We start from the raw sequence: 27,307 nt of genomic DNA on the forward strand, positions 1-27,307 counted from the left end.
CCCCACCCCTTCCCCCACAGCCCCCCCCACTCTCTCCCCTGCCACCCACACACATCTGCTTCTGGGGGGGAGCCCCGCTCACTGCTAAACACCCACCCACTATACGCACACCCCACACTCACCTCCCACACACTCCCCCAGTCATCCTCCCCACAAACCCCATACCCACCCACACATCCCCACAAACATTCCCCCCATACCCACCCATATCCACACACACCCTCACAATCTCCCCCACACTCCATATCCACACACAGACCCAAAGACCCCCACATGCACCATACCCACCCCTCCATACTCCCCTATAATATACAAGAGTAAGACTTCATTTTGAGCTATTATGCAATCGCCTCTATATACACCACACAAACGCACACAAATCAGGACAAAATTTTTTTTTAAATAAAATTAAAATGTGTTATTGTCAATGTTTGATTTTTAGCACATAACTTGTTTTTTCCAGGTACAAGATGACAAACCCCCTTCCCAAAAAAGGAGTATTTTGGGGGCAAGGAGAGGAACTTCTAGTAGGAAAGGTCAGGGGTTGGACTTCCAGTCCTAAGATGGCGACCAGGGGGTGGGGCACCTGTCAAGGAGCAGGGCTACCCATGCAGCCCTTGATGGCTCACCAAAACTCATTAAGCAGCCCTCCACCCAAAATAATTGCCCACCCCAATCAGAGTGCAAATAAAGCATTATGCACAGACAGACGCATGAAAGTTGGGGGAAATACAAGAACTGCTACATGAAAGTGGGGGAAATGCAAGAACTGAAGCCCCCCGTTTACAAACATATCAAGCCTTGTTCCTCCCATATGTATCAGACTGATCACTCCAGACATGAAGTAAAAACTGCAATGAGATAATAGTTCCATCTTCCTAGCAAGTTTTCAAGTGCTATTGCTTAATACAATTGTATATCTCTAGCCTGTAAAGAATTCCCCCTTCCTCACCTCCTCTCCCCAAAAACTATCAGACTTGATGATAATTTGACCCCACAAGAAAAAATCCTTCTCTCAAACAGGTGACTAATTAGACCCACAACACTACAAAATGCAGGTCTCCTACAACTACCAGGACAGAATGCAGGTCAATTAACAAGAGCAAGAGAAACCTAGGGAAGCCTATATGGAGAGAGGTGCAAGAATCAATCATCTGGCCCTATCCCTTTGCTCCAGCCAAAAGAAAAGTGAAGGACCTCAGAAAGAGGTAGGCAGTACTGTACCTAGACTCCTGGTGGCCCTGGGGAAACTTTTAGTATTGGGCCCCTCTTCATCAGGGATAATGATAATAATAAATCGGACAATAAAAAAAATAAACCATTTTTGAGCCCCCTTTCTGTCCAGGCCCCAGGTGACCACCCAGTTTGCCCAAACCTGTGTCCGAGCACTCCCCCTCCTGGACTTCTTTACATTTTCTGACATCTACCCCCAAATAACCTTTTTCTGCTGTATACAGTTGCAAGGATATTATTTAAAACAAAACCAAAAAAGATTTTTGAATGTCTGGTGTTGGCAATACTGTTACTCTTACATGGTCTATAAGATTTTTTGCTGCACCCTCTGCATTGGGGTGAATTTCACAAAGGAAGAGTATTAGGACACAGATGGAAAAAAATCTGCTTACCTGCTTTGAGCATCTGCTTTCTCTAGTTTTTCCTGTAGCTGGATCCAGTCAATCAATGCCTTGAAATCTCTTACATAGTTGTCTAGCATCATTAGGACTTCCTGGAAAAAAGCAGCCTACATTAGATATTTATATTTATCACATTAAAGGGAAGAAATAGTATAGGAAGTAGGGAATTCTGCAAAAACTTAATCAAAATCTAAATATTTTACTTCAATAGTTGAAGTGGTAGAAGCCACTGTAGGAAAGATTGCACAGTCATTTTCTTTTCTGACCACATTTTAAGTTGATAATAATTTTCTGAAACGTATACCTCTGGGGCTGAAACATACCAATCAGTTTCTGCTGAAAGTGGAATTCTAGAAAAAGCTTGAGAACAAACAGTGCACACCTTCAGGGTAAACAGAACATTAAAAATACTTAACCCATCATAAATAATTCTTGTGACCTTTTTTGACAAAAAAAAGGCAAAGGATAGAATGCTGATACTTGGCAAGGCACCAGGCATAAATGTCTTTGAATGTCAGTGATTTTTTTTCTTTTTCTGAAACATTAAAAAATATAAACTAGGCATGTACCATACACAGGTTTCTACATAGGCTTTTTTGTTTAATTTATATACGAAGGAAAATAGCACTGCACGTATTTTCATAATTAATTTGGCTGTGGAATAAAGAGTGCAAAAAATGTTGGAAGGGCTACTGCACATTTTGTAAGGTGAGAAGGAGGGAGTCTGCTCTGAGAAACCATAGAACTTTAGCAGTTGGGGAAGACACAAAGCACCTCACATAGTTCTGTAACTTCTCAAGTACATAACAAAGAATCTTCCTGCACAGCTCTTAAACTGGTGCACAGAACTAGTGCCACATGATATTCTATTCTGCTTTGGTATCAACAAAATTATATTATTACAGAATATTTATTACTGGGAACACTGTAAGAAACAGAAAAAGGTGTTGGCTAGTAAACTGAATATATGTGGTATGATGTTATTGTGACACAGGATGTAAGGTTTACGTGCACTTTTCTGACAATAACTGCATTTTTTGTAAGCCACTAGATTCCAGATACATGACTATGGAAAAATCACATGTTCAGGCATTATCCTGTCTTTATAATTTTACCAATTCTTTCATTATTTTGGAAAGATATTGTTGGATGCAATGTTGTTATTCAAGTATTTATTAAGAAATTTCTTAAGTTATTCTAAGTTAGCTACTCCAATCAGACAAACCTGAAGCCAGCCTTACACTGCACATTAGATTTCAGTTCACATAATGACAGTCTTGAGTGATCCTAATCCATTTAATAGAAACTATAATGTATGTGCTGACCCAGTACAAAAGAATGTCATTCCACAGATATGTAGCTCTATAATGCTAATTTAATATAATTTCTCACCTCTAAAAAAAACAAAACAAAAACCAAGGATGTTGTAGTAATGGCTTAGCAAAACAGCATGAAGGGTCTTTATTCCAACTAGTGGGTTTTTCTTAAATGATTCATCACCCATTAGTCTTCCAATCTGTTTAGGATTTGGAAGTGTATTACTTAGGCCAAGGTTGCACTTGAACAGTGAAAAACATTACAATTAAAACAACAATTTCCCCTTGCAAGGCCTGATTTTTCTCTGTACTCAGGTAACATTCCCATTCATTTCATTATGATTAATAAAAAACAGTGCAGGACTGAGCTCCTAGCACTTTCCTTTCCTTTTTTCTTCCTGAGCTGACAGCTGGCTATACTTATGAAGAAAAACTTGAAGCAAGTTCTTTCATTCTTTAATTCAGAAAAGTCCATTTCAACCTTGTACAGAGGGGCAACAGATCACTCATACCCCAGGAAGCACTCAAAATATGACTCATAACTAGGACAGAAGTAGTACATAGATCATATAGTAGACATATGCTTCCAGATGATTCACTCACAACAAAAGGGAGAAAGAATTTAGTGACAAATACTATTAAAAATATTTTTAAATACCAAGATTGTAGATTTGTAGGTCACATTCTAAAAATATAAAGGCAATTAATGCTACTGTAAAGGAACAAACTCATTCCAAATAACATCAAAAAAGGAAAATTACGTATTTCTGGTTTGTTAAAATGAGAAAAAAAAATGAGAAACCTGTCCCACTTTTCAGAAAGAAAACATGATGAAAATAACAACAATAATAATCATTACACAAAGTACATCTGAATTGAATAAAAGCTTATAACTGCTTTGAATTGTGAGGTTTCATTTTTAACAAAAGTATCAGCAAAATTTGCCCCTTTTTTCCTCCATTGGCAATGCCTTACATCTTATTCCACAGACTTTCATCTGACTGGAAGTTATGTGTTCAAAACAAATGATGCCTACAAATATTTTTAAGAACAAATACAAGTGGAAATTCATATGCATTTGTTTAAAAAATATTTATTTAATAAAGGAATAGAAGCCTGTGCAACACACATTTTTATGCAAGGATCTAAAACTTCATTTTGAGGATACTCACACAAATATCCTCCTAACTGGAACATTAGGACACTTTGGACTGCAGATCTATACACTCCACATACTTCGCCATATATAATTTCCACATACATATGGAAAATTGCATATTTCCATATAAAATTAAGCAGCACATCATTGATACTCTATACACACACACACACACACCCCTCTATTTTGTGTTCCCCACAAAACCCCCTGTTTTTGTGAAAAGGTTATTTGTTTGCAGTGCCAAGGTAACTGGCAAGAAAAGTGTGCTACAAGACATGAATCACTTAAGCATTTTAGCCAGCCCTTTTCCTTCAATTTCACTAATAACATTCCACTTTCTAATTTAATCCATCTCAGTTTTAGTCAGCCATTCTACCTTATGCTGAATGTAATTAACAAGAAGAGACCAGAAAATAAGATTTAATTCAGAATAATTTATTTTTTAAGTCTGTCACTGAGATTTTTCCCTACTGAAAATTAAGTATGAATTATACTTCTGAACCTAGTTGGCATAAAGAAAATACAATAAATGACTTAAACAACCTATTTTAAGGAATGTTTAGCTACGAATTATCAGAAATGATCAGAGCAGTACCACGCAGTTGTAATCTGAGTCATGTTTTACGAACAAGGGAATACAAACAAGACAAGCAGCTGGAGCGGCCCCATATTCACTGATGCACATCTTTCTCCCTAAAGCTATGAAGGCCATTTTGTCAAGCAGGATGAAGCAGAACAAAAGTGGCTCTGAAAGCGCCGTTACAGGCATCCAGATAACTACATATAGATGTACAGCTAAAATTACCAATTAGTTTACCAATTGGCTGCAACGAATTCGATTGGTTTGTAATTAATTCTGGTTACTGGCGCATACAGCAGGACGGTTGGCGCCATCCCTTTGTCCTACTGACACACAATACTAGTGCTCAGGGCCCTAGGGTCTTGGACATCAATACAGCTCTCTAGTTCACCTACAGTACCGAGTGTAGTAGATATACCCTATGGTGCTGAAGCAGTGGAAACTTGTACCACTTGAGAAGGTGCTGACAAAAAGGAACCTTTATGGGGTAGACTGCTCCTGCACTAGAGTCAAGACAATTTTAAATCCCATTATTTTTCAAGGTCATGTGCATCCCATACCATTTTTTAAAGGGCCAGTGCAAGCTAAAAACAAAAGCCTGAGATTGGAGATAGAATTAAAACCAATGCCTACAGGAAACTTAGTAACTTGCAGCAAGAGTGTTTAAAATATCAAGATATCTTTCATTAGACCACATAAGTGGAATATCAGATTTACCCAAAGAACCTTGTCTGCCTATGTCATTAAACCAACACAGCTACAACCTACACCTGTGAAGATCTTCCACCACCATTCTAATGAATGGTCACTTGGGCACACTTTCACCTGCTACTTTAGTGCTTTTCCCTTTCTCTACAATCATGAGCTTAATTTTCAACCATTACTATGCTTGTGGTTTTCCTTGTTTTGTTTTAATTGGTACTTCACACTGTTCTTCTAGTACTCACAGCAAGAGTTTTCACTACTCCTCCCCATCTATCCTAAACAGCTTAGAGAAGCCTTACAACGTATCAAAAGAAGGAATCATGAGCATGTTAGCCTGCAGCTTGCATGACCTATATAGCTATGTGCATCTGAGAGGTTTAAGTACTTCCTAAAAAGCACATAATAAGCTTGTTTAGCAATCAGAAAATTGCCTGATGTGACAATACACAGTTAATTCCTTTAGCATATCTCAATGATTATCACTGCTCTGCAATTAGTAGTCATGGAACTGCTAATATCTGGCTCATTTCAAGGGGCTATCAGAGGTAGACACTGATAGTTACAATGTACCAAGCCTTAATGAGATGTGAACAACTGAGTAAGCTGGGAACTCATGATCTGATTTACAATAAACTATAATTAATAAGGTATAAACAGCTGAAAGCAAGCTGTTCCTACACAAACTAGCAGACAGGCTTAAATCAATTTCAGTGGCACCTTTAACACTGACCATGAATAGAATCAGCAAATGGCCATTGTGAACAATTTAAATGGTTGCCTGCCTTAGCCATGCTCTAAGATAACTACAGCATCATCCTTAAAAACTAACATCAATACTGTATATTTTCTGAAGTGGAAAGAAAAAGAATTTGATTTCAATCAGTGTGCCTACAGTTTGTCCACTGAGAAAGCTATTTAAATTCAGGCAGTGGGCAATACAAGATGCTGCAACACTTAATACATGCTGATCTATAGTCACTAAAACATTGCACCCTATAATTCAATTCACAAAGACACACGCAGACTCGTCTTTTCCATGCATAGCAAAATCTTAATGTCATTAGAGTCAGATCAGATATTAGTAAGATCCCATTATTTTTACAAAACATATTATAGTTTATTGGCTAGCAATCTTTCTTTTGGATTACAGAAAACACCTCCCTAGTTACACTGCACAGATCAGGCTTCACAAGTGGGAAGATGATCAGCCAAAAGGATGGCTTCTGTCCAATTCATCATGCCTCCTAAATTATGCACGGATTTCAAGATGCAATTCAATGCCTTCTCAAGTCAGAAATAATGTACATTGTTTTCACCAACTGCAATAGGCTAAAGGGATGGAGCAGGGCAATATGGAGCAATGTCAAGGGAGGAAAGATGCAGTGGCAGTATGAGAGATCGTAGAAACGCAACTCCTGGTTCTATATGATCTGTGCTGTGATGAGGATATGCTGTGTAGGAACATAGGATTTCCACACTGTTAGTACTGATCTGCAAAAGAGGAGCCCTGAAGACTCAAAATCTGCATTCTGGAAACCAGGATTGGAAATTTCGTGAGATTCCTGACCTCTGCAGAAGAATAATCCATAATAAACTGGTACCAAAAATGTGTATCATTTTTAGGAGGAGAGGAAAAGAGGAGACTATTTGATTTGGATATTGTGTAATCATTTTTAAATAGTATACTTTCCATTCACTCTCCCATTGACAAATGCAGAACAAACAAACAAACAAACCCAAAACAAGATGAGAATGGTGGTACTTTCCTAACAGCAACACATAGCAGTGAAATGAATTCAATTAAGACATACACGTGTTATTCCAAGGTCTGCAAAATTTAGACTATTTTTCCCTAAAATTGTTTGTTAATTTTGGATGATACTTACACAGTTCATTTGGAATTACAGGTTTGTCAAATTAGAGGTCATTTTTCAGTTGTTCTTGTGCACAAAGGATAACTTAGGATTTTTTCTCTCAATTTAGCTAAAAGTCCATTTCAACTGAATCTCTGCAGCTTAGACTAACCTCCAAAGACTGCATCAATTCAGCCTTGGGCTTTTTGACTATCTGTACGTAGCCCCTGCATGTCTCTCTGATCTCCTTCTCCTGCTTGATCAGGTTGCTCCAATTTTTGCTTCCTACCCTAGTTGCTGTTGTGCTGCCTGTCCCCACCACAATCTGCTGCATGCCATACACACAGGCTGACTGTGCCACAGGTTGGCCACCCCTGTGTTAGGCTATCCAGTTCTTAAAACCCTAAGAAACAAATCTTCAAACACAACTTCAGGAAACAAAGTCCAAAACATCAAAAATACCCTTTAACTTGCTACAGGTCAAGCAGGGGACACACAGGCATTGTAAGTATCTTACCACTATAAGGACAGTAAATAGTTGGTAAAAATATGCACAAGATTGAAGGAATGCCCCCCACTGCAGAAGAGAATACACTTCCCTCCCCTTGTGGGAGGAGAAGTGGAAGTCATTCTTAGTCAATCTAATCAAAAACCCTTATGCCATCCTCAGTCAATAAAAAACTGCAGTAATATAAGCTTTAAAAAAAAATCCTTAAAAATACTGGTGGCCCTTGCACCATTCTAGAACCCAAATATTCAGTGTCCCATATCTGCTCTCAATTTCTTTCCTCATCAAAGCAGCTATTCAAGAACTTCAAAAAGGAATAGAGTTAAGAGGATTAATATGTACCTTCAAGGGTATCTGGCTCCAACAAATCTCACACTGGTTTTATACCTATTCTTCACTGACTTGTATTTACTCATACTTGGTTTACACTGGAGCGATTAATCATTCTGTGAGCTTCAGCACCCCTGCCATCATTTTGAAACATGAGCACACTGAATACACATGACACACAGGCTGCTAGAGCATGTTAATTAACACACTCCAGCAGACTCAATTAATCAAGTCTGCTCGTATACATGCTAATTAGCATGGGTCGAAGCAAATGTCCACCACGTGTATAGGTACAGACTGAACTGATTTAGGTCAAGCCAGGTTATGGAACTTCTGTCCCAGACACACTCCTGGTTCAAGTTAACTCACAGTCCCCCAGCATCCTAGGATGCTTTGAGGCCCTGGACCGTGCTACCTGCTCCAGCGGAGGATTGGCCCCACCCCGTTACTTGAGAGCCGGAGCACTATCACTGCTCCACCTGGCTGAGAAGGGAGTGGAAGGAAGGAGGGAACCTGGTTTTGGACTCACTGCAGTCCTCACTGGTTTAAACCCCACTCCCTGGCCTGCATGGGACCCCAGGGGCAGTCTGCCTGGCAGGGATGAAACCACTGACAAGCTTTTCCCCACTTCCCACACAAGCAGAGAGGAGAGGGGCTGTCACTAGGCCTGGCCTGGGGCCAACATGCTGAGGCATTCGGGGGCAGAGGGGTTAAACATCCTCCCTGTCCCACACCAGACCCCAGCTGGCGTCTGTCTGGCCATGGGGAGGAAATTCCTCCCAGGCTTTCCCCACTCTCCACTCAAGGAGAGATTGGGGTGGTATGACCAGACCCCAGCCCAGGTCTGACACTCTAAGCCAGAGGAGGGGAGGGAAGTTTAAATCCCCTTCCTCCCTCCATGTGCTGGAGCAGGGCCTGGTCATCCCCCCTCCTCCACTCTCCACTTGAGCAAGGAAAAGCATGGCAGGGGCTTCCCCCACAACTGGGCAGACCCTGGCTGGGGATCCAGTGCAGGGCAGAGAGGGGGTTTAAACCCCCTCCTCCTCCAGCAAGCCAGGCCAGGGCCTAGGCACACTTCTCCCACTCTCCACTTGAATAGAGAGCAGCCTAGCAGGGGTTGCTGTCCCCCCCCCCCCAGATAATCCCCAGCTGGGGTCCCATGTGGGCCAGGGAAGGCATTTAAACCCCCCTTCCCCCACATCATACTCAGTGGACCACACACACCTCCCTGCTCAAGCAGGGGGGGAAGCCTTGGAGAGCTTTTCTCCCAGCTTCCCTCCCTTCAACAGTGGCTGGCAGGCTGGGGGGGTGTGCTCTAGCACCCCCAAGCTTTTGGTCTGAGCCACTGCAAGCATGTGGCTGCATTTCCAGAATCAAAAGTGAATGTTTGTTCACTTGCTTCTCAGTTCAATCTATGCAGTCCAGACTAACCTTCAAAAATTGAATTGATTCATCCGGGGCTTTCTGACAGTCTGTAACTTAGTCTAAATTACTTCTGTTAATGAGGAAGGAGGCTACGCCATTGAATGACAATCAAGGAAGCAGCCAGAGAAGGTTCAGCTACACACTAAAGCACTGCCTTTCTGCAGAGAGAAACTGTGCTACATCTAAGACCAATAAGACCAGGAGCCCAAGACACTTGCTAGGTTCCACTGCCACAGCCCCAACTACTTGGCTGCTGGCCCTGCTACCATTGCATACCCCATGCTAGATCCAAAACTGCAGCTGTCACCGTTATTTTCTCCATGTCAGAGGCAGAGCTGCTGGCTCTGCACAAAATGTGTCAGTGGCAGCAGCTCCAGCTGTGACATGGGACACATGGTGGAAGTTGGACCTGAGGCTGCTGCCACATGCGCAGGCAGGAGCTGGAGCTGATGCTGCCAGAGCCACCCCATGCCTTTCAGCTGGATCTGACCTGCAAGAAGTCCCATAGTTCTGGCCCAGGGCAGGAAGTAAGTCTGACACCCCAATCTAATCTATTCCAGGATCTCTCCCTTCACCTGAGGGATCACGTGGTTTATGAAAAATACAGCAAGAGTACTATATGCAATGGCTAATGGGAAAATGTATCATCCTCTTAGCCTTTGGTGTAGTTTCAAAACCACTTTGTCTTTGTTTAATACACCAGGAGATCAACCACACAGGTTGCAACTCTCCTAGCTCCCATAGAAGCGATCTTCTAAGAGAAGCAGAGAATATTATTCCAGAGGTTCAAAGACTGAACGCATCAATTCAGTAAGAAATCAATTCTACACCAAAAAGACTATTACAGTTTATTTGTCAGTTGATAAGACTTTCAAATATCTAACTGAGAAATAATTAGAGACAGAAGAAACCTCAGCCTGATAGCTGGGAGGAAGTAATAGATGGCAGTGACTGTATCCTGCAGCTGAAGCTATACATGAACTTTTCAAAAACAGTAGGCAATATCTCCAAAACTGAAACTACAAAGTAAGTATTTTCTTTTGAAGTATATAACATTATTGTAAATAGTCTTAAATATTAGCAGGATCTTTTAATTTCTTTGGGAAAAAAAGGTTTTATCACCAAGAGAGACAAGCTGCTAGGTGGAAAATATTTTAGATAAAGATGGAGAATCCAAAAGTATCTTTTTTTCTGAAATCCAAGACTGAGGAGGAAAGTGGAAGACGCACTTGAGTAAGAAGAGCAGATCTAAGCAGAATACTTACCAGTATTTTGGTAAGTAATGTATATTACATTAAATTTACCAGGCTGTATCTTGATACATCTTTCTCAAGCCTTTGGGTATTCAGTGAAAAAAGTAAAGTGACACAGTATACTTCTCCCCTATCAAATGTAGAAGTTAAGATATCTGATGTTAAATGTAGGTGCTGGCACTGTACACAACTGTGCACAGAGGTATCCCCAAAGACCCACAGGACCCAAGAAAACCAAGGCTGTTCTGATGATGACTTTTTTTGCAGCCAGTTGAATAAAAATTACTGAGGCTGAGAGTAGTTGGAAAGGTGGAACTTTGCAAAGAAATAATTATTTAGGGCTGTATGAAACAGCACCTTTTAGTTTTGACTTCTGTTTCACCGTTTCAACAGGACAGTGTTTCGTTTCAAGTTTCGTTTCATTTCAAAAGCACTGTTCCATTTTGTCAAACTGTTTCACTGTTCCAACACTGTTTCAAAATTTCACCCATAGGCTATAATGGGGAAGCATGAAACTGCCCATAACTTTGTCATTTCTTGCCTGGTTCAGATGAAACTTGCATGGATAGCGGCCCCTGCTAAGGCCATGAAGCCTGCCAAGTTTCAAGGAGATAGGTGCAGGAGTTTCTGGGAAACTGCACCTCAAGCTCCTGACGAGCAAAACTTGTGATATGTGCGACTGTGTGTGCATTAAGGTGAGCCCTTGCTAGCCCTGAGGCCTCTACATAACACGGTAGTGTGCTCCAGTTAGGTCTCCTCCTCCCCTACAGCCTCATCCTGGTCCACCACTCTAAATGACAACAGGTAATAACTTAGTAAGCAGCACAGTAGCACCAGCAGCATCTCAGGCAGCTAAACAGTCACAGTCAATATCAGAGCAGTCCTTCCCCCTCTCTTCCCACCCCCCTCTCCTTACTTTGTTTCCCTGAAGGCAAGCCCAGCTTCAGCTTTGAAACTCTAAACATTTCAAAAGTTTCAAAACATTTCTCCTGCCCTCGTTTCAGTTCGAGGCTGTTTCAAACCCCTTGTTTCATTTCAGTTTCCTTGTTTTGAGCTCAAAACAAGTCGAAACAGCATTGAAACAAAACAGCTGGTGAAACTTTGCACAGCCCTAATGATTATTGCTATGATTCTGTTTTTTTTAAATCATGATTAGGCAAAAGTTCTCCATTCCTCTTGGGATGAGGAAAATAATAAGGCTCTTTTTTTTTTGCTATTATTTTTGTTAATACCTAGAAATCTTAAATATTTTGTGAGATCTTTCCTTCTGGCCCACAAAAAGGAATATCCAGATTAATTAAAAGTTCTAAAACCAACCTACAGTTTAAGAAAACAAAACAAAACTAGAAATCTTCATCCCACTCCACACACTATGAAGAATAAAGTGAGAAAGGCAGAGATCTACTTGTTCTAAGAACCTGGAGGCCATGGTATCCAGAAGTAATCAATTCTGTTCCATCAGAACAGATCATACTACCTCCTGTGTTTAATATGCTGCTTTGAAATGTAAATTATGGCTAACTCAGTTTATTTAACGTATTTTATGTATCCAGACCATTTAACTAATAAAAACAATTTTAAAACTATTGTTTTCAGGCCTTTTAATTGAATTCTAATTTCCATCAGAATAGGTTTTGAGACAAATCACTATATAAAAAAAAATGAATAAAAAGGAAAAGCATTTTTCACCTTTTTCTAATACCATAATACATCAACATTAAGTCCATATGAGTAGCTATTCAGCTGGAAAATTGCTTAAATAAATGTGCGTAGGTATGGTATATTCACCTCACTTCAAAACACCATCCCTGATTTAATAAAAACCTACATTTATCAAATTTAATAAATTAGCTTTTCTTTAAATAAATGGAAGTTGAAACAAAATTTAAAACAATGATTTAAAGCAAGCAAAAATTGTTATTTAAAACACAATTCAAATTGAATATTTAAATCACTTGGATTTAAAACAAACTTTTACCTTGAATATTGTGGAATAGAAAATATCCATACAATTTAGTACTACAACTTTATGTCCTGTCTGATCTTATATTCATTAATCCTTATTTAAACAAAATAAGGTTATTAAAGCTTGGTAAATTTTGTTTCTTAAAGAACCAATTAAACCATTTTCATTATATTTTAAGTATAAAGCATCAAATGTAATATCAGGACGTCAATCTGTGGCTTCAAATACCTCAGTTCCAAACCATTTAGCAAGATATTGCCTTAGTCAATGTCCAAAGCTAGGAGAAAATATACACAACCACTGATCTTCTTACACACATTTCCACTATTTGCAGCTTTACCACAACCTTTTCGTCTGCAGTTTCAACCACAACCAGTCACCAGAGCCCTGTCCCATTTGGAAGCATAAAACATTATCCTCTCTGACAATGTAATCAATAGTCATGCACTTCACCTCATAAGACTGAATAACTGCAATATGCATAATTTCAAAAAGTTTTCAAGCTATCCCTGGTTACTCTGTAGTTATTAAATGCTGGTAAGAGTGTCACATGCTACTTTACAAAGACTTAAATTTTTTACTATAATACAACCTTTTGTACAATTAAAATGTTTAAAATAGCGCACTATGTATTTTTGCTTTTTAAAAATATCTGGATAAAAATAAAACAATACAAACATGAAATAATAAAAAAATCAGAACAAAATGAATATTTATTAGCCCAATATTGATATTTTTAATTAAACCCGGCACTCATTAAACTTATTTTCAGAAAATTTAAAAAATAAAAATATGTATATGCTATTATAAAGTCAAAGGGCACTTCTAAACATAATGAGCAATATGTTATTGCCCAAAGAGTTTTCAAAGAACACAGAGAATAAAAACAAACTTAACAATATATGGAACAACATGTTTTTGCTTCTCATCATCTGTGTCTTTTAGTACCTCCCATACAAGTAGATTATACATAATTTACTTTTCAACTTTGATTTGTCTGATCAGTAATACAAGACAATTCTTTTTTATATCAATAGTCTGGGCCTCCTCTAAACATACCCGACAAGTACTACAAAGAAAGCTTAGAAGTAAAATTAATGATACTTTCACATTTAATATAGACTTTACTTCAAATTCTGTAAAGAGTTCCAGGTGTGTATATATGGTGCTCTAAAAGCCAGTTCTCAGCATTCTCTCCAGCACTGCCACAGAGACCAGGGACATCCATAAAGGAATCCAGGCAGAAGCTGCAATGGCACAGGAGGACCAAATCATTGGCTGCCTTGCTTCTAGACAGTCTATGCTGCTCAGGGACAGGAGACAGAGGAGCAGCAGTGTGGCAGCAAGAAGCCCCCGCAGGCAGCAAGGAAAGCACCCTGCACCTCAGGAACCTTACCACTGGGACAGGTGGGAGCAGAGCAGGAGCCGCGCGAGCCAGCGTTGCACCGGCTCATCAAGTGGCTGCTTCCTGGGCAGGGCGGTGGCCAGCTGATGCCACTGCAGGGAATTTAAAAACCCCGCCAGAAGCCGGTGGGGAGAGAAAGGAAGCCAGCTGGGACCATGCCAAGCAAGCGATGGCTCCAGACACTGGCTGCAGCAGCCTGAAAGACACTGCTCCACAGCAAAGGAGGGGGAGCAGGGTCGGGCATTAGGCTGGGGACAGACAATCCCCATTCCCTCAATTTTGAAGTGTTACAGAGGCATCTCTCTTGGAGGGGGACACCAGATGCCTGGGGCTCAGCCCCTTGGGATCAGGAATTGAGGCTCCAGACGTATCAACATCCAGGTGACAGGTCAGATTGCCGAAACCAATGCCGGATTCCATAGTAAAGAGGCCTACGCAGATCATCGGGGCAACGAGTGGAATACCTGAGCAGTTGGCAAATGGATGGGGCGTAGGGGAGGCAGAGTCCCAAGGAACACAGCAGCACACTTGTGAGTACCCATCTTCTGGTCAATAGGGGAAGAGAATACCACTGAACCCTCTCCTTCTCTTCAGATACCAATAAGTCACAGCAGCCAAATTGGGGGACCCCAACACAGGGGGTGGTGTTGTACTCATAGCACCTGCTTGAGGCGTGACAAGCAGCCATTTCTTTTGCCACAAAAAAGGAGGATCCTCCCCTAAAAATCTCTACGAATTACAGGCTCTTGCCAGGATGTTGCCTCCACCAAACGTCAGGGATCTTCTACCCTGAGGAAGCAGGGACAGTTTCATGTAAACTTTTAAAGTTGAACTTTACAATTTTAACATGCATGCACGCGCGCGCGCGCGCACACACACACACACACACACACACACACAAATGCCCTTTTCCATCACAGCTGTTCTCCAGAAAGGCAAAATCTAGGCTATTGCCTTGATCATATTAGAAAACATATTGAAAGAATTCTGTAAGATCAACAGTGTACGTTTAGAAAATCCTGTATATGATTAACCAATTATACAAGTACAATTAGAAGAATATATTCAGGAGGTACATACAGGGTAAATTAGCTACCTATAACTGTTCTCTAAAAGGTAAAAAGATGTATTAGACATGAAGTCCTGAGGTCTCATACTTCAGAGGAAAGCTTTGCTTTCCAGCATTTTAAAATCTTTTCTTAAAAGCCCCTGCTGCTTTTGAGGCAGCAATCATACACCAGAGGATGTATGATGTGCTCCCACCACCAGTTTCTTTGAACAAGCAAAATCTTTTCTCTTTGCCATTTCAAATGCCTACTATTTTTTGCAGGACAGAAATCATTTCTTTACATTTTTTGTCTCTATTTCCTATGAGTTGCCACTTACAAAAGACTTTTAACCTGTTTAAAATTATTACTGCATTTTCTTGCACGCCACATACCCCAAATGAAACATATTTTTGGGGGGAAAGCTTATTTAAGGCACGCAGGCAGGCAGTCCTTCTACTAAATAAGGCAAATCATACCACAGCTTCATACACTACATCATTTACCTGTCCCATTCTGAGTCCAAATAAAGATCCTGATCCTCTTTTAGAAAGGCCTAAAAGGACTGGGGCCCAGCTACCTGAGTGACTACTCCCTCTTTGTGGCATAATATGAAAGCTGCCTTCAACTAAGGCATAATGCATGTTTTCTAGAGAAACACTTTTGAAACATACACTTTAATGGCATATTTGATCAGTTTCTTATGTAAATGCTCATCCATATGTGATTTTAAGACAAATTGGTATTATCCCCTTTTCCTCCTAAACTTTTTGTTAAGGTTTATGTTTTGCATAAAGCAAAAATACCGCGATACCAAAATATTCTAATATTAGTTAGGAATAGGGTGACCACATGGGACAATGTGAAATATAAGACACTATACTGCCCCCACCTACCCCTCCCCCACTCTCTTAAGGCTAGTGAAAAACAGGAATCATTGGAAATGGGATAAAAAAAGCTCAGCTGAACTATGGGAGTGAAGAGAAAGTAAAAATGTATGCAGTGTACTGGCTCACCGTGACTTTAAAAAGACTCAGTGCTAAGAGGAACTGCACTTAATGGGTACTACTATGTACAAACGACTCTCGCCATTCATGGGGGATATGTTCTTGTATCCCCCATGAATGGCAAAATCTGCGAGTAAGATACTGCGTTCATCAACACAGTGCCCCTGACAGCTGGGGAGGGGAGGTACAGCTCTGGTGGCAACAGCGGAAGCCCGGCGGCAGCAGCAAGCACAGAGCTCCTGAGGAGCTCCTGTAAGTGTAGAAAGTGTATTTAAAATGTGGGTTCAGCATTCCTCAATATCTGAAACTGTGAATGCTGAACCCACGAGTAGTGAGATTTTCCTGTATCTTATTCAGGCAGGCTACACTAAACTATCCTTATAGTTCTGATATATGCCTTAAAGGCACAGAAAGGAATCAATGGAGCACTGGGGAATAAGAAGTGGAGGAGGGACATCCAAAGTTCAAAACAATGGCAGTACTGGCAAGTAAGCATGAGTTGGAAAAAGAGTTGAAGAGCAGAAATGAAGACCTGGAAACAGAGGGAGAGTTGACAAAGGTGAAGAAGAAAGGAAGAAAGAAGTGAGAGTGCTGGTGGAGGCAGGAACAACAATAATGACAATGCCAGAAAGAAGATTGGAACACAGGAAAGTGGGAGATAGAGTAAGAGCAGCCAGAAAAGGTACATCAGGCAAGAACCAGAAGAAGGCAGAAGCACGATGGCAGGCTGGCCACTGAGGAGCAGAAGCTGCAGACAAATGCAACTTTAACCAGTGATGGGAGGCAGACGGGATTGACAATGAACAGATACGATTTCCTGGAAAAGATGCTATTTGAGATTTTGGAGGTGCATCTCACTATCCTGATTGCTTCTAAAACCAGAATACTTGGGAATGTGACTTATTGGGATGGAGAAGGGTAGGAGAACTTTTGGAAGAAATATGCAGAGGGAGGAATACAGAGGAATAAAGTTCATGGCACAAGGAAGTTGAGAGAAAGAGTGATTATAGTTTGAATGTACACAGATTTATTATAGACGCAGAAAACATAGAAAGCTGGATGGAAAGTATGTCCACAGGGTCACACTGACAGACAAAGTAAGGGACAAACATGGTATCTGGATTGGATCCTGGAAGGCACAAGTAGTGTTACAAGCAGACAAGTGGAGCCCAGGTAGGGTGCTGCACTTGCCATCAGTAATCCAGATCAGGACACACCGGGACCATGGGCAACCAAAACAGTGAAGCAAATGTGGAGAGATGGGGTGCTTGTCCACACACTGTCCCCTCACAGTGTGCTACAGATGTGAAGAGATGGGGCATAGAGCAGCAGAGTGCCAGGAGTCCCTAAAATACACTATTTGTAAGGAAGAAGGACACTTGTACTGTAGGTGCCCCAAAGCCTTTGCAAGTGTAGTCAGACCCCACGAGGAACAGCAAAACCCAGAGAAGGAGAGGAGAGGAGAGGAGGGGTTAGACAGCGAGGTAGAAACGGTGGAAGAAACCTGCAGGAGGGTGGAACGGAGATGGAGGGGGGTAAAATTCCTGTAATTGAGACAGTGCAGAAAGAGATAGAAGACAGAATGGAAGGGAAAGCAGAAACAGAAAACAACTCAGACATGAAGGTGGGGGTGGTGAAGAAAGACAACAGAAGTGGAGATGGAGCAAGAGAAAGAACCAGAGAGACAGGCCGGGAAAAGAAAGAAAATGCAGGGCCTGAAGATACCGAAGAAGAAACCTGATAATGAAGAAGGTGAGTTGGAGGAAGAGCCAGAGAGCAGTTTCCTGCTGCTAGTGCCTCTGGGCTTGAGCCTGGAGTGGAGACCAGAAGGAGGGAAGTAGGGAATATGCCAGCCTTCCTAAATGTTAAAGTGATCCAGCAGCTTGCAAAGGCTACAGGAATGTGAGTGAGGAAGTGGGAGGACTCAACAACCCTGAGCAGTAGCACAGATGAACCTTACAGGGACAGGCTCACTCAGCTCAAAGCAAGCATGGACAAACCTTTTATGGACAGGCGCACTCACTTTAAACCAAGAGTAAATGGCACTGATGATAGTTCTGCTTAACGCCAGGAGTATCTTAACAATGAAAAGATAGGAATGGATTGAACCAGTGTTGAACCAAGTCTCAATGGCAGAGATAATCTGCCTACAAGAATGTGGTATACCAGGGGAGAGGGATTATAAAGACTTTGAGAAAAGGTGGAGATAGGGGCCATCCTGGTGGTCAGGAACAAATGAGAACAAAGTGACAGAGGTAGCAATATTATTCAGGAACCCAGAGCTGAGAGCAAAAGAGGCAGAAGTCATCAATGGCAGATTGCAATGAAAGACACTATTAAGAGCTAGACGAAATAAGACAAGAGTTAGAAACCTGGCTTAAGAGAAAGACGAGAGAAAATCCACAAGCATCCTGGGTAGGAGAAAATGAAGAGTGGTCCCAATACTTCTCGGCCAGAGTGAAAGTGACAAAAGGAGAGCTTAAAGCAGTGCAGGAAGAAGGTGGTGCCCAGACAGAAAAGCTGGAGGTGTTGGAGGTGACAAGATTTTATGAAGAGCTATACCAGAAGAAGGAAATAGACACAAAGAAGATGAAGGGTTTCTTGGAAGAGACTGAAGAGAAAATATAGGAGAAGAAGCAAAGAAGATGGAAGAAAAGATAAGCTTACAGTCAGTGGAGTAGTGTTTACAAACCTTTAAAAAGGGGGAATCACCATAAGCAGACAGGCTGCCTATGGAATTTTACAAGAAGTTTTGGGCATGGGTAGGGAAGGATGTGGTGGAAGTGTTTAAAGGAACAGCTGAAACAGGACAGGCAGGGAAAGATTTTACAAAAAGAGTTGTGATCTTACTCTTAAGAAAAGAGAGGGAACTCTCGGAAAACTGGAGACCAATTATACTCCTTGATGTGGACTATATATTAATGGCCAAGATGCTGACTTTGAGGATGAGGAAAAACCTCCAGAAGACAATACAAGACCACCAAGTACAGCCAGTCCTCAGACTCATGACACAACTGGTTCCTGAAAACTGCATCTTAAGTCAAAACACTGCCACTCGGAACCAATTTTCTCATAAGAAACAATGTTATAAATGGGGGATTCGTTCCTGAACCAAGGCCCAGTACCCCATTTTCACTAAAAATACCGCCGAATTTTGTACTCGATCAATTATAGATGAGTAACATAGCTACATTAATGTATTTATATTGTAAATAGCAGTTATATTGATTTGGAAGGCCTTCTTTGAGGTGACTTCACCGGACTTTTTGAAAGGTTCTTGGCTAGCGTCTTCTCAGGAGTCTCGTCTGCTTTCTTAAAGAAAAAAAAAGCGTCCAAGGAAGTTTGGACAGATGATCTCCAGGGAGATAAGCAACACAGCGAACTTGCTCACTGGTGTGGCATCGCATCGGATCAAGCGTTGTAAAGTTGAAAGTGACATCATAAGGTTGAAACAGGCTGTCAATTTAAACACTGTAAGTGCAAAATGTTGCAACTCAAAACGTTCTAAGTTGAGGACTGCCTGTACGCGCAGTACCAGGTATAAGAATCTCCAAAGCAATCAGAGATACACTGTCCCACATCCAAGAGAGGAAAACAAACACAGTTATAGCAAACCTAGATTTAGAAAAAGCATATGACAGAATGGGTCATGATTACATATCCAAGGTGGTAGGAAAAATGGCATTCCTAGAGAAATGTATATGTTGGATACAGTTATTGTATAGAAAAGCAGGGAGTCAAGTCAAAATTAATGGGCATCTAAGTGGGACCTTTAAAATCCATCTGGGGTGAGACAAGGGTGCCTCCTGTCACCACTATTATTTGTGTGCAGCATGGAGCCATTAGCGCAAAGATCAAGAAAAGACAAGGTCATAAGTGGAATAAAGATACTGGGAGGGGGAGAGGTAAAACACATACTATGCATGGATGATATAAATGTAGTAGTCAGAGACAGACTTTTGATGGAAAGAGTGCTAAAGCATACATTAGAATATGGAGAAATGACAGGGGCTAATGGGAGTCGGGAACTGGTGGAAGTTGGGCCTTCAAATTAGAGAGAGAAATCAGAGTGCTAGGGATCCTAATGGATGCCGAAGGGAAAAGGTGATGGCAAGAATATGACAAATACTTTGATTATGGGCCAGAAGGACACTGTACTTTGCTGGAGAAGTGGCATCATTTAAAGCTGTGCTACTGCTGATTATTGTATATGCAGGAATTGTATTTTCACTGACATGGCACCAGATGACAAAAGTACAAAGGGAAATGTATGTGTTCTTCTGGAATGCCAAACCAGAAAGGTTGGCTAGAGCTGAACTGTACAAAGCAAGAAAGATGTGGGAGATGAGGACTGCTAGACTTGGGATTGTTCGTCTGTGCAAAATATGTAAATGCAATATGCAAGGCAGTAAGGGAGGGAAACGGGAAAGTAGCACATATCACCTAATTTCAAGCAGCTGTAATTTTTAGGAAATGGGGAAAATATCAGATCTCTTTTGAAGAGTCCATGGACATGGAAACTGCTAATTCATTACATCAGGAAGGAAGGATTCATGCAGGGGTATAAAATAGGGAAGGTAGGGTTGGAGGCCCCGAAGGATCATAAGCAGGAGCAGGCAATTATTGAGTGGAGAGTCACTTAACGAAGTTTGGTGAGCTGTCGAGGACCGCATGGGTATCCCTGCCCCTTGACAGGTGCCCCACCCCCTGTCCACCATTTTGGGATCAAAAGTCCCACCCCTAACCTTTCCACCAAAAGTCCCTCCCCTTGTCCCCCAGAAATACTCCTTTTGGAAAGGGGGAATTGCCATCTTAGAACCAGAAAAAAACAAATCATACACTAAAAGTCAAATACCTACTATAGCATACTTTAATTTTATTACAAAAAATATTTTTGTCATGATTTGTGTCTGTGTACTGTATATAGAAGTGACTGCATAATAACTAAAAAATACATTCTTAGTTTTATATATTGTATGTGGGGGGTGTATGATAGGGGGTGGGGGAAGTCTGTGAGGGGGGTAATAGGGTATGTTGCGGGGTTGTGGGGCGTTTGTGGGGTGTGGGAGTTTGGTTCTAGAACAGGCTGTCCTCTCTTGCAGTCAAAGCAGGCAACACTGGGGGGGAGGGTGTCTGTGTGTGTGGTTTGTGTGGTCTGTGGGAGGGGTGTGGGGACCCCCCTACCACATTCCCCCATGGCACAGCAGCAGATGGGGGTGTCAATGCCTGGCTCTGGCCAGCGCTGCACCTCACTGTGAGGAACACAGCTCCCACTGGGTCGTTTATTTCTCCAACTCCCTGCACCCATGGGGCACAAGGGGGGGAAGAAGACCCCAGGTGCTGGAACCGGCTGCTTTCCCTGCCCCAGCCCACTTCAGTGCCTAGGGCTTCCCTCCCATGCGCCGCAAGTATGGGCAGCATCAGGAAAACGAACGGCTTGGTAGGGGCTATGCTCCTCACAGCACTGGCTGGAGCCAGAAACCAGGCAGCAGCTCAAAGCAGAGTACCCCCCCACCTCCACACTGCTGGTGCCCCCATTGCCTGCCAGGGCTGCGCACCACTGGGGAAGTGTGGGAGGGTCCCCATACCCCTCCTCCCTCACACCCATACCCTGCCTAGCCAAGCTCCACGCTGTCCCTCTGGGCAACTGCAGCCAGCCCCAGCCCCATTCCACACTCCTGCCCAGATGCAGCCCTGCCCCTGCTTCCCTACCCACTGCCCAGAAGGAACAGAACACTGGGGTAGCCTGCAGCAGCAGCCCTGCCCCATGCTAATGGGGCCGGCCTTCCTGCCCATGAGGGTGGGAGTGAAGTATAATAGGGTATGTTGGGGGCAGGGGTAGACACCTCACTCCCACCCTTGTGGGTGGAGGGGCTGGGCAGGACACAATTCACTGGGGGGTGCCACGGGCTAGATGAATGTGCCTGGCGAGCCAGATTCAGCTTGTGGGCTGGATTTTGCCCACACCTGATCATAGGTGGTGATGAACTGATGAAAGTGGTAAGGGAGAGAGACAGGATAATGCCAGTGGGAAACTTCACAGATGGACAAGTGAAGGTGTGCCGTGGTGAATAAACAACTAAAAGGGGAACATGCTGACCTAGCGTGGATGGTTGTAAGAAATATCTTGCCAGTGGGAGAGATGCAACACAGATAGGGCTTGACACGTTCATCCAGGTGCTCAAGGGAGAGGTGCAGGGAAGAAAAAATAGTGGGACATGTTTTGGGAGTGTACCAGTAGCGCAGGAGGTAGTACTATATGGACTCATACCAAAAGGACCAGAGGAAACATTATTAAGGACTTTATTAGCATGTGTTCAAACTAATTTATAAAAAGTAAGAAACCTCTGGGTCTTTAAGGGGTTGACTTTCACTGAAAAGAGTGTGCCTGAGCTGGGACTGAATGTACCGAAATACTACATCAATCAGAACAACGAAGATATCAGAGAGCAAGAGGCAGAGAAGTGGAGGAAAAAGGACTGAACACACTTGTTTCACCACAACTGATGGGAGGGGCAGAGAATTTAAGGTGGTTACTGAAGTAACAGTTTTTTCATGGGGTTCTGTATGAATAAGAAATTTTCTGTAAGGGTTTGGTTTTTGTGGAAAGTTTATGTATGTTGTTTAAGGATTTAATATATGTAGTTGTATGCTTTTGATATGTAGTTGTTCCTGTGCTATGAAGTCTTGGTAAAACAAGGATGTTCAATATGTGTAGCTTTGTATGTGCAAGATAAGTGTGTTTTTAATAAAATCTGTAGGAAAAAAAGTTCCCATCAGCATGTTTGCCCAATATGAGCCTGTCTTTTATAGCCATAGTCAGTGTTGGCTGCATTGCTGAGCACAAGCTGTTTTTGGCAGCAGTTTAATGACAGACAATGTATTTATTGAAATGTCCTTGCATCTGATCATAAGATGAGGGGCTTTTTTTCCCTCTTGCCAATGGGGAAAAACCTTTATCTCATATCCGAGTAATACAGTAAGGAAAGTGGTTCCACCCTCCATATAGTTCTCCAGGTAAATCAAATAAAAGAGGAGTTGCAATTATCAACGCAAAGCATACACCATTTGAGTTTAAGGAAAAATAAAAGGATAAGGAAGGCAGAGATATAACTTGTTACAGAAACTACTGGGGATAGACAGTAAATCTTGGCACTTAATCTGTACTGAATGTCTCTTCTTTTTTTTTTTTTTTTTTTTAAGAAAACTTTCTCAAACTTCTGAAAAATGTAAAGGGGGAGATGTTGTATTGGGAGGAAACTATAACTGTGTTAGGGACCCAAAATAGGCAGGTCTGACAGAAGTATAACAAAGTATAGAAAACATGTGTGCAGAAACCCAGGTATAGGTGCTTAGGGGGCTTTACAATCCAAGAAAACAGGCACCTAATGGGCATGTTCAGACTACAAAGTATAGAAAATGGACTAAGTACTAAGATTATTGGTAGGTAATCATTACATTTGTGACTCCTGGAGATGTTTAAATAAAAAAAGAAATTTCTCTTCTTATTGATCACCACACAAATTATACAAAAATAGATACAATTATGACTTCTGAAATCATTACCTAGCAAGGGTGTATTGGGGTGGGCAATTATTTGGGCCCAGCAGCCACACAGGGAGTTTTGATGACTTGTTGTGGGCTGGGCCAGAATCTCCCATCCTGGCCCTCCATCACAGCTAACTAAAACTACCTACATGGGATGGGGCTGCAGGTGGGCAGGGAGCAGTGTTCAGGAGCAAGACAGGCATGAGAGGCTGGGATCACGGGGCAGGGCTGCAGGCTGGTCCTTGCCCTGTGCGGGAGATCTTTTGAGGTGGGGGCTGCTGAGCACTAGGTCCCGCGAGCTGGCCAGTGCGGGGGAGTGAGGAGGCGGCAGGGAACACATGCAACAGAGCTCACCCAGACACAGTGGTCTGTGGCTGCCCCTGCAGCACTCCACATGGGACTGAACCCCACCTGGGGCATCCCGCACTACAGTCCAGCCCACACCTACCAGCCTGGCCCTAGGCAGCACACACAGGTTACTGGCAGGGCTGCTTCCAGTATGGCTGCTGCTCAGTTCCCCTGACCACCAGTATGGGTTACTCCTCCTGCTTCTTCTGCGCCACTCTGGGACAGAAGGAAGCTTCAGCTGGGTGGGTCACCAAGTGGGTGGAAGGCAACCAGAAGCTGGAGCTGAAGCCCTGCATGCTGGGACAGGAGATTTTCAGCTGCCTTCCATACACTCAGCTGCCTGCACCAGTTGAATGGAGTGGGTGGAAGGCAGCCAGCAGCTGGAGCCACAGCTGTGTGGCTGAAGTTTCTTTCCAGTCCAGAGGAGAAGTGGAGTCCAGAGCAGCGCAGCAGGAGCAGAAGGAGGAGCCATTCCCGGAGCTGAAAAGCAGCTGCACTGGAAGCAGCCCCACCAGCAAGCTGTGTACACTGGCCGGGGCCGAGCTAGCAGCCATGGGCTGGAGCATGACACAGGCTGCCCCAAACAGGGCTCAGTCCCATGCAGAGCACTGCAGGGACAGCCACAAGCCACATTCAATTGGCAGGTGCCCCACTGACAGCCCGGATTCAATCAGTCAGCAGGCCAAATCTGGCCTGGGGGCCATATTTTGTCCACCCCTGGTCCAGTTCAGTTAAATGAAATGGACTTATTTGGTCAGGCCTTGGACCAGTACAGTTTTTTTTATTGGGTGGGAGAACACACCCAAAATGAAAACTTGGCAATTGAATATCCCACCACTTCGATATGACCAGGAAAGAATTGGAACTATCAGGAGAAATCAGGCTGTATTTCACTGAGAATAATATAAATCAGATTGAAAAGAAACTTTTAAGGCAGGGCTGGCCAAATAAGCAGCTAGGAGTCACACATCAAAGGTTTTGCTAGTGGAGGCCCCCCTAGAAGGGGCCATGGGCCCCTGGGGCTGCACAATGCAGGCTCCGTTCTGCTGCACCATAAGTCCCAGTGTCCTGCCCCTTGCTGCACAACATGGTCTGGCTTCCTCACCCCCCGTTGCACTGTATGCCCAGGCTTCCCCCACCACCACCACTGTAACACACATCTGGGCTCCCCTCTTCTCTCCCTTCCCCTCCCCACTGCAGCACACCACATGCTGAGGATCCCCCTGCACTGTGAGCATAAGCATCCTCCATTTCTTCCCTATTTCACTGTGTGCCTGGGCACCCCACCTCTCCCTCTGTCCTCCAGTTTCTCAGGCATCCTGGGCCATGGGATCTTACCAGCTCTGCAGGCTGCACTGCCCCACCCGCAGGGAAGATGAAGCCAGAGGAAAAGGGAGCCTGGAGACCATGGATGTTTCTGCAGCTGGAGCAATAGGAGAGAATGGCAGCCAGGTGGGACCCCAGGGGCTGCAATTTAACCCTTCATAAACCATACAGAACATGCTCTGTTTTATGGGATGCTTTCAAGTCAATCATTAAGCATAGCCTAATAAATACAGCCTCACCTGAGAAAGAAAATTTGAGAAAGTTTCTGAATATTGAAAGGAAGTACTACTTTAACAAGCTAACAGTTAAGAAAAATTTTGAAATAAATTTGAAATCTAAAAGCAGAAGTGAGAAGACAGTGAGCTTTGTATTATACAAAGTTCTAATGAAAAAGAAGGGCTGAATCATTAAGCAAGTCACATATAAAGATGAAGAAACACAAAAGCTTAACATAGACCAAAACATTAAAAAAAAGGTTAGAGACCGTATGGAAGAGAAGGAAAGAACATAAGACTTTTCTGAGGACAATGATTTGATTTACAGGAGTACTGTTGACAGAAGATAAATATGTCTTTGTATATATCTTAGAAGACTGGATGCATCTTTAAAGTTAAATGTGTTATTTGATAAGTTGTTTTTGTTAATAAAAAAGTTAAAATAATTTTCTTTTTACAAAAATTCAAGTGACTAACAAAAATAACATCCACAAAATCCCAACAATACAAGCATCAAAGTTAAGGTGGTTGACTTGTGATAAAATAGGAATTTCTTTCTATGTAATAAAATGAGCTTCTAAAATGTTTTGTAGCTCACAAACTAGAAGTTAGTTAACTGTTCATTTCTGTGTTGTTATAACTACCTGGGTTTTACAAACATACAGTATGACAGGTAAATGTATTGTTGTCACTTTATCAATCTTAACTGGTTCCTGAAATGAGGATTTTTAGTTTAGGACATAAACTTCCTTCCCAGAAGAGACTGTGTACTATGATTGGAATTTTCGGTGAGGTTTGAGATCTATAAAAGATGTGATAATGATACAAATAAACTTATGTTCTTTTAGTCACAAAAGTTTAAAAATGGTAACCTGATTACATGACAAGGCAGACTGGCTTTCTTTAAACAAAAAATTCATCACAGAAATTTCCTAACCAGGAAGACAGTTCAGAAACAAAATGTTATATTATGTTAGACCAACCAATGGTTTAGAAGCCTCCAGCTACTGTTTGGGTTGAAACCTGTTTTCAATGAAATATACTTGTATGCTAATCTCAAAAGCAATTTGGCTGCCTCTGACTTTACCAGAAAACTAGATGCACATGATAAGATGAAAGTTAACTTTAAGCCATATATATAATTTTTTTACAATGATCAGGTAATGGCTTCCAGCATCTGTTGAGTTACCAGCCATGTTTAACATGAAAACAGAAGTTATGCTCTCAGTATTTCCTTAAAGAAGTATTTTTCTCGCTTCTCCCAATACCTGTAATCATTTAACTAATTATAAAGTAATAAAGCATATAATTTATTTTTATTAAAAGGCAATAGTTTTTCCTACTGATCTGCTGGAAATACACTGTGCTTTGCATCTGTTTTACTTCTTACTGCAAATATAAAGTTATTTAAATTTAGAAAAAAAAAACACCCTGCAATGATATCCCACCCAGACACTGTTTATATTTATACTTTGCCATCAATCTCACTTTCTTACCTCCTTAGAGTGAATTAGAAGAACGATAACTATCTCTGCAGAAAGGGAGCAATATGTAATTAGGACATTAAACAGGAAGCAAAGGAATGTGAAAACAGGTCAAATCTCAACAGTGCAACATATGGCAGAAAATATGAGAAAAATATAAAAATACAAGAAAAACTGGCCAAACTGAACAGGTTTTTTA

At 42.0% G+C, this 27,307-nt stretch overlaps 1 protein-coding gene across 4 annotated transcripts in view; it reads right to left on the reverse strand.

The window, feature by feature from the left end:
• SCAPER (S-phase cyclin A associated protein in the ER) overlaps positions 1-27,307 on the reverse strand; it is a 454,172-nt gene that overhangs the window by 372,661 nt on the left and 54,204 nt on the right. For all 4 annotated transcript variants that reach the window (XM_019504422.1, XM_019504423.1, XM_019504424.1 and 1 more), the window contains one exon: positions 1,626-1,726. In XM_019504422.1, coding sequence (XP_019359967.1) covers positions 1,626-1,726 — 101 coding nt within the window. The remainder of the gene's footprint in view (positions 1-1,625; positions 1,727-27,307) is intronic.

Source organism: Gavialis gangeticus, unplaced genomic scaffold (genome assembly GCF_001723915.1).
Source record: "Gavialis gangeticus isolate Ggan-Ray unplaced genomic scaffold, GavGan_comp1, whole genome shotgun sequence".
Taxonomy (NCBI): Eukaryota; Metazoa; Chordata; order Crocodylia; family Gavialidae; genus Gavialis; species Gavialis gangeticus.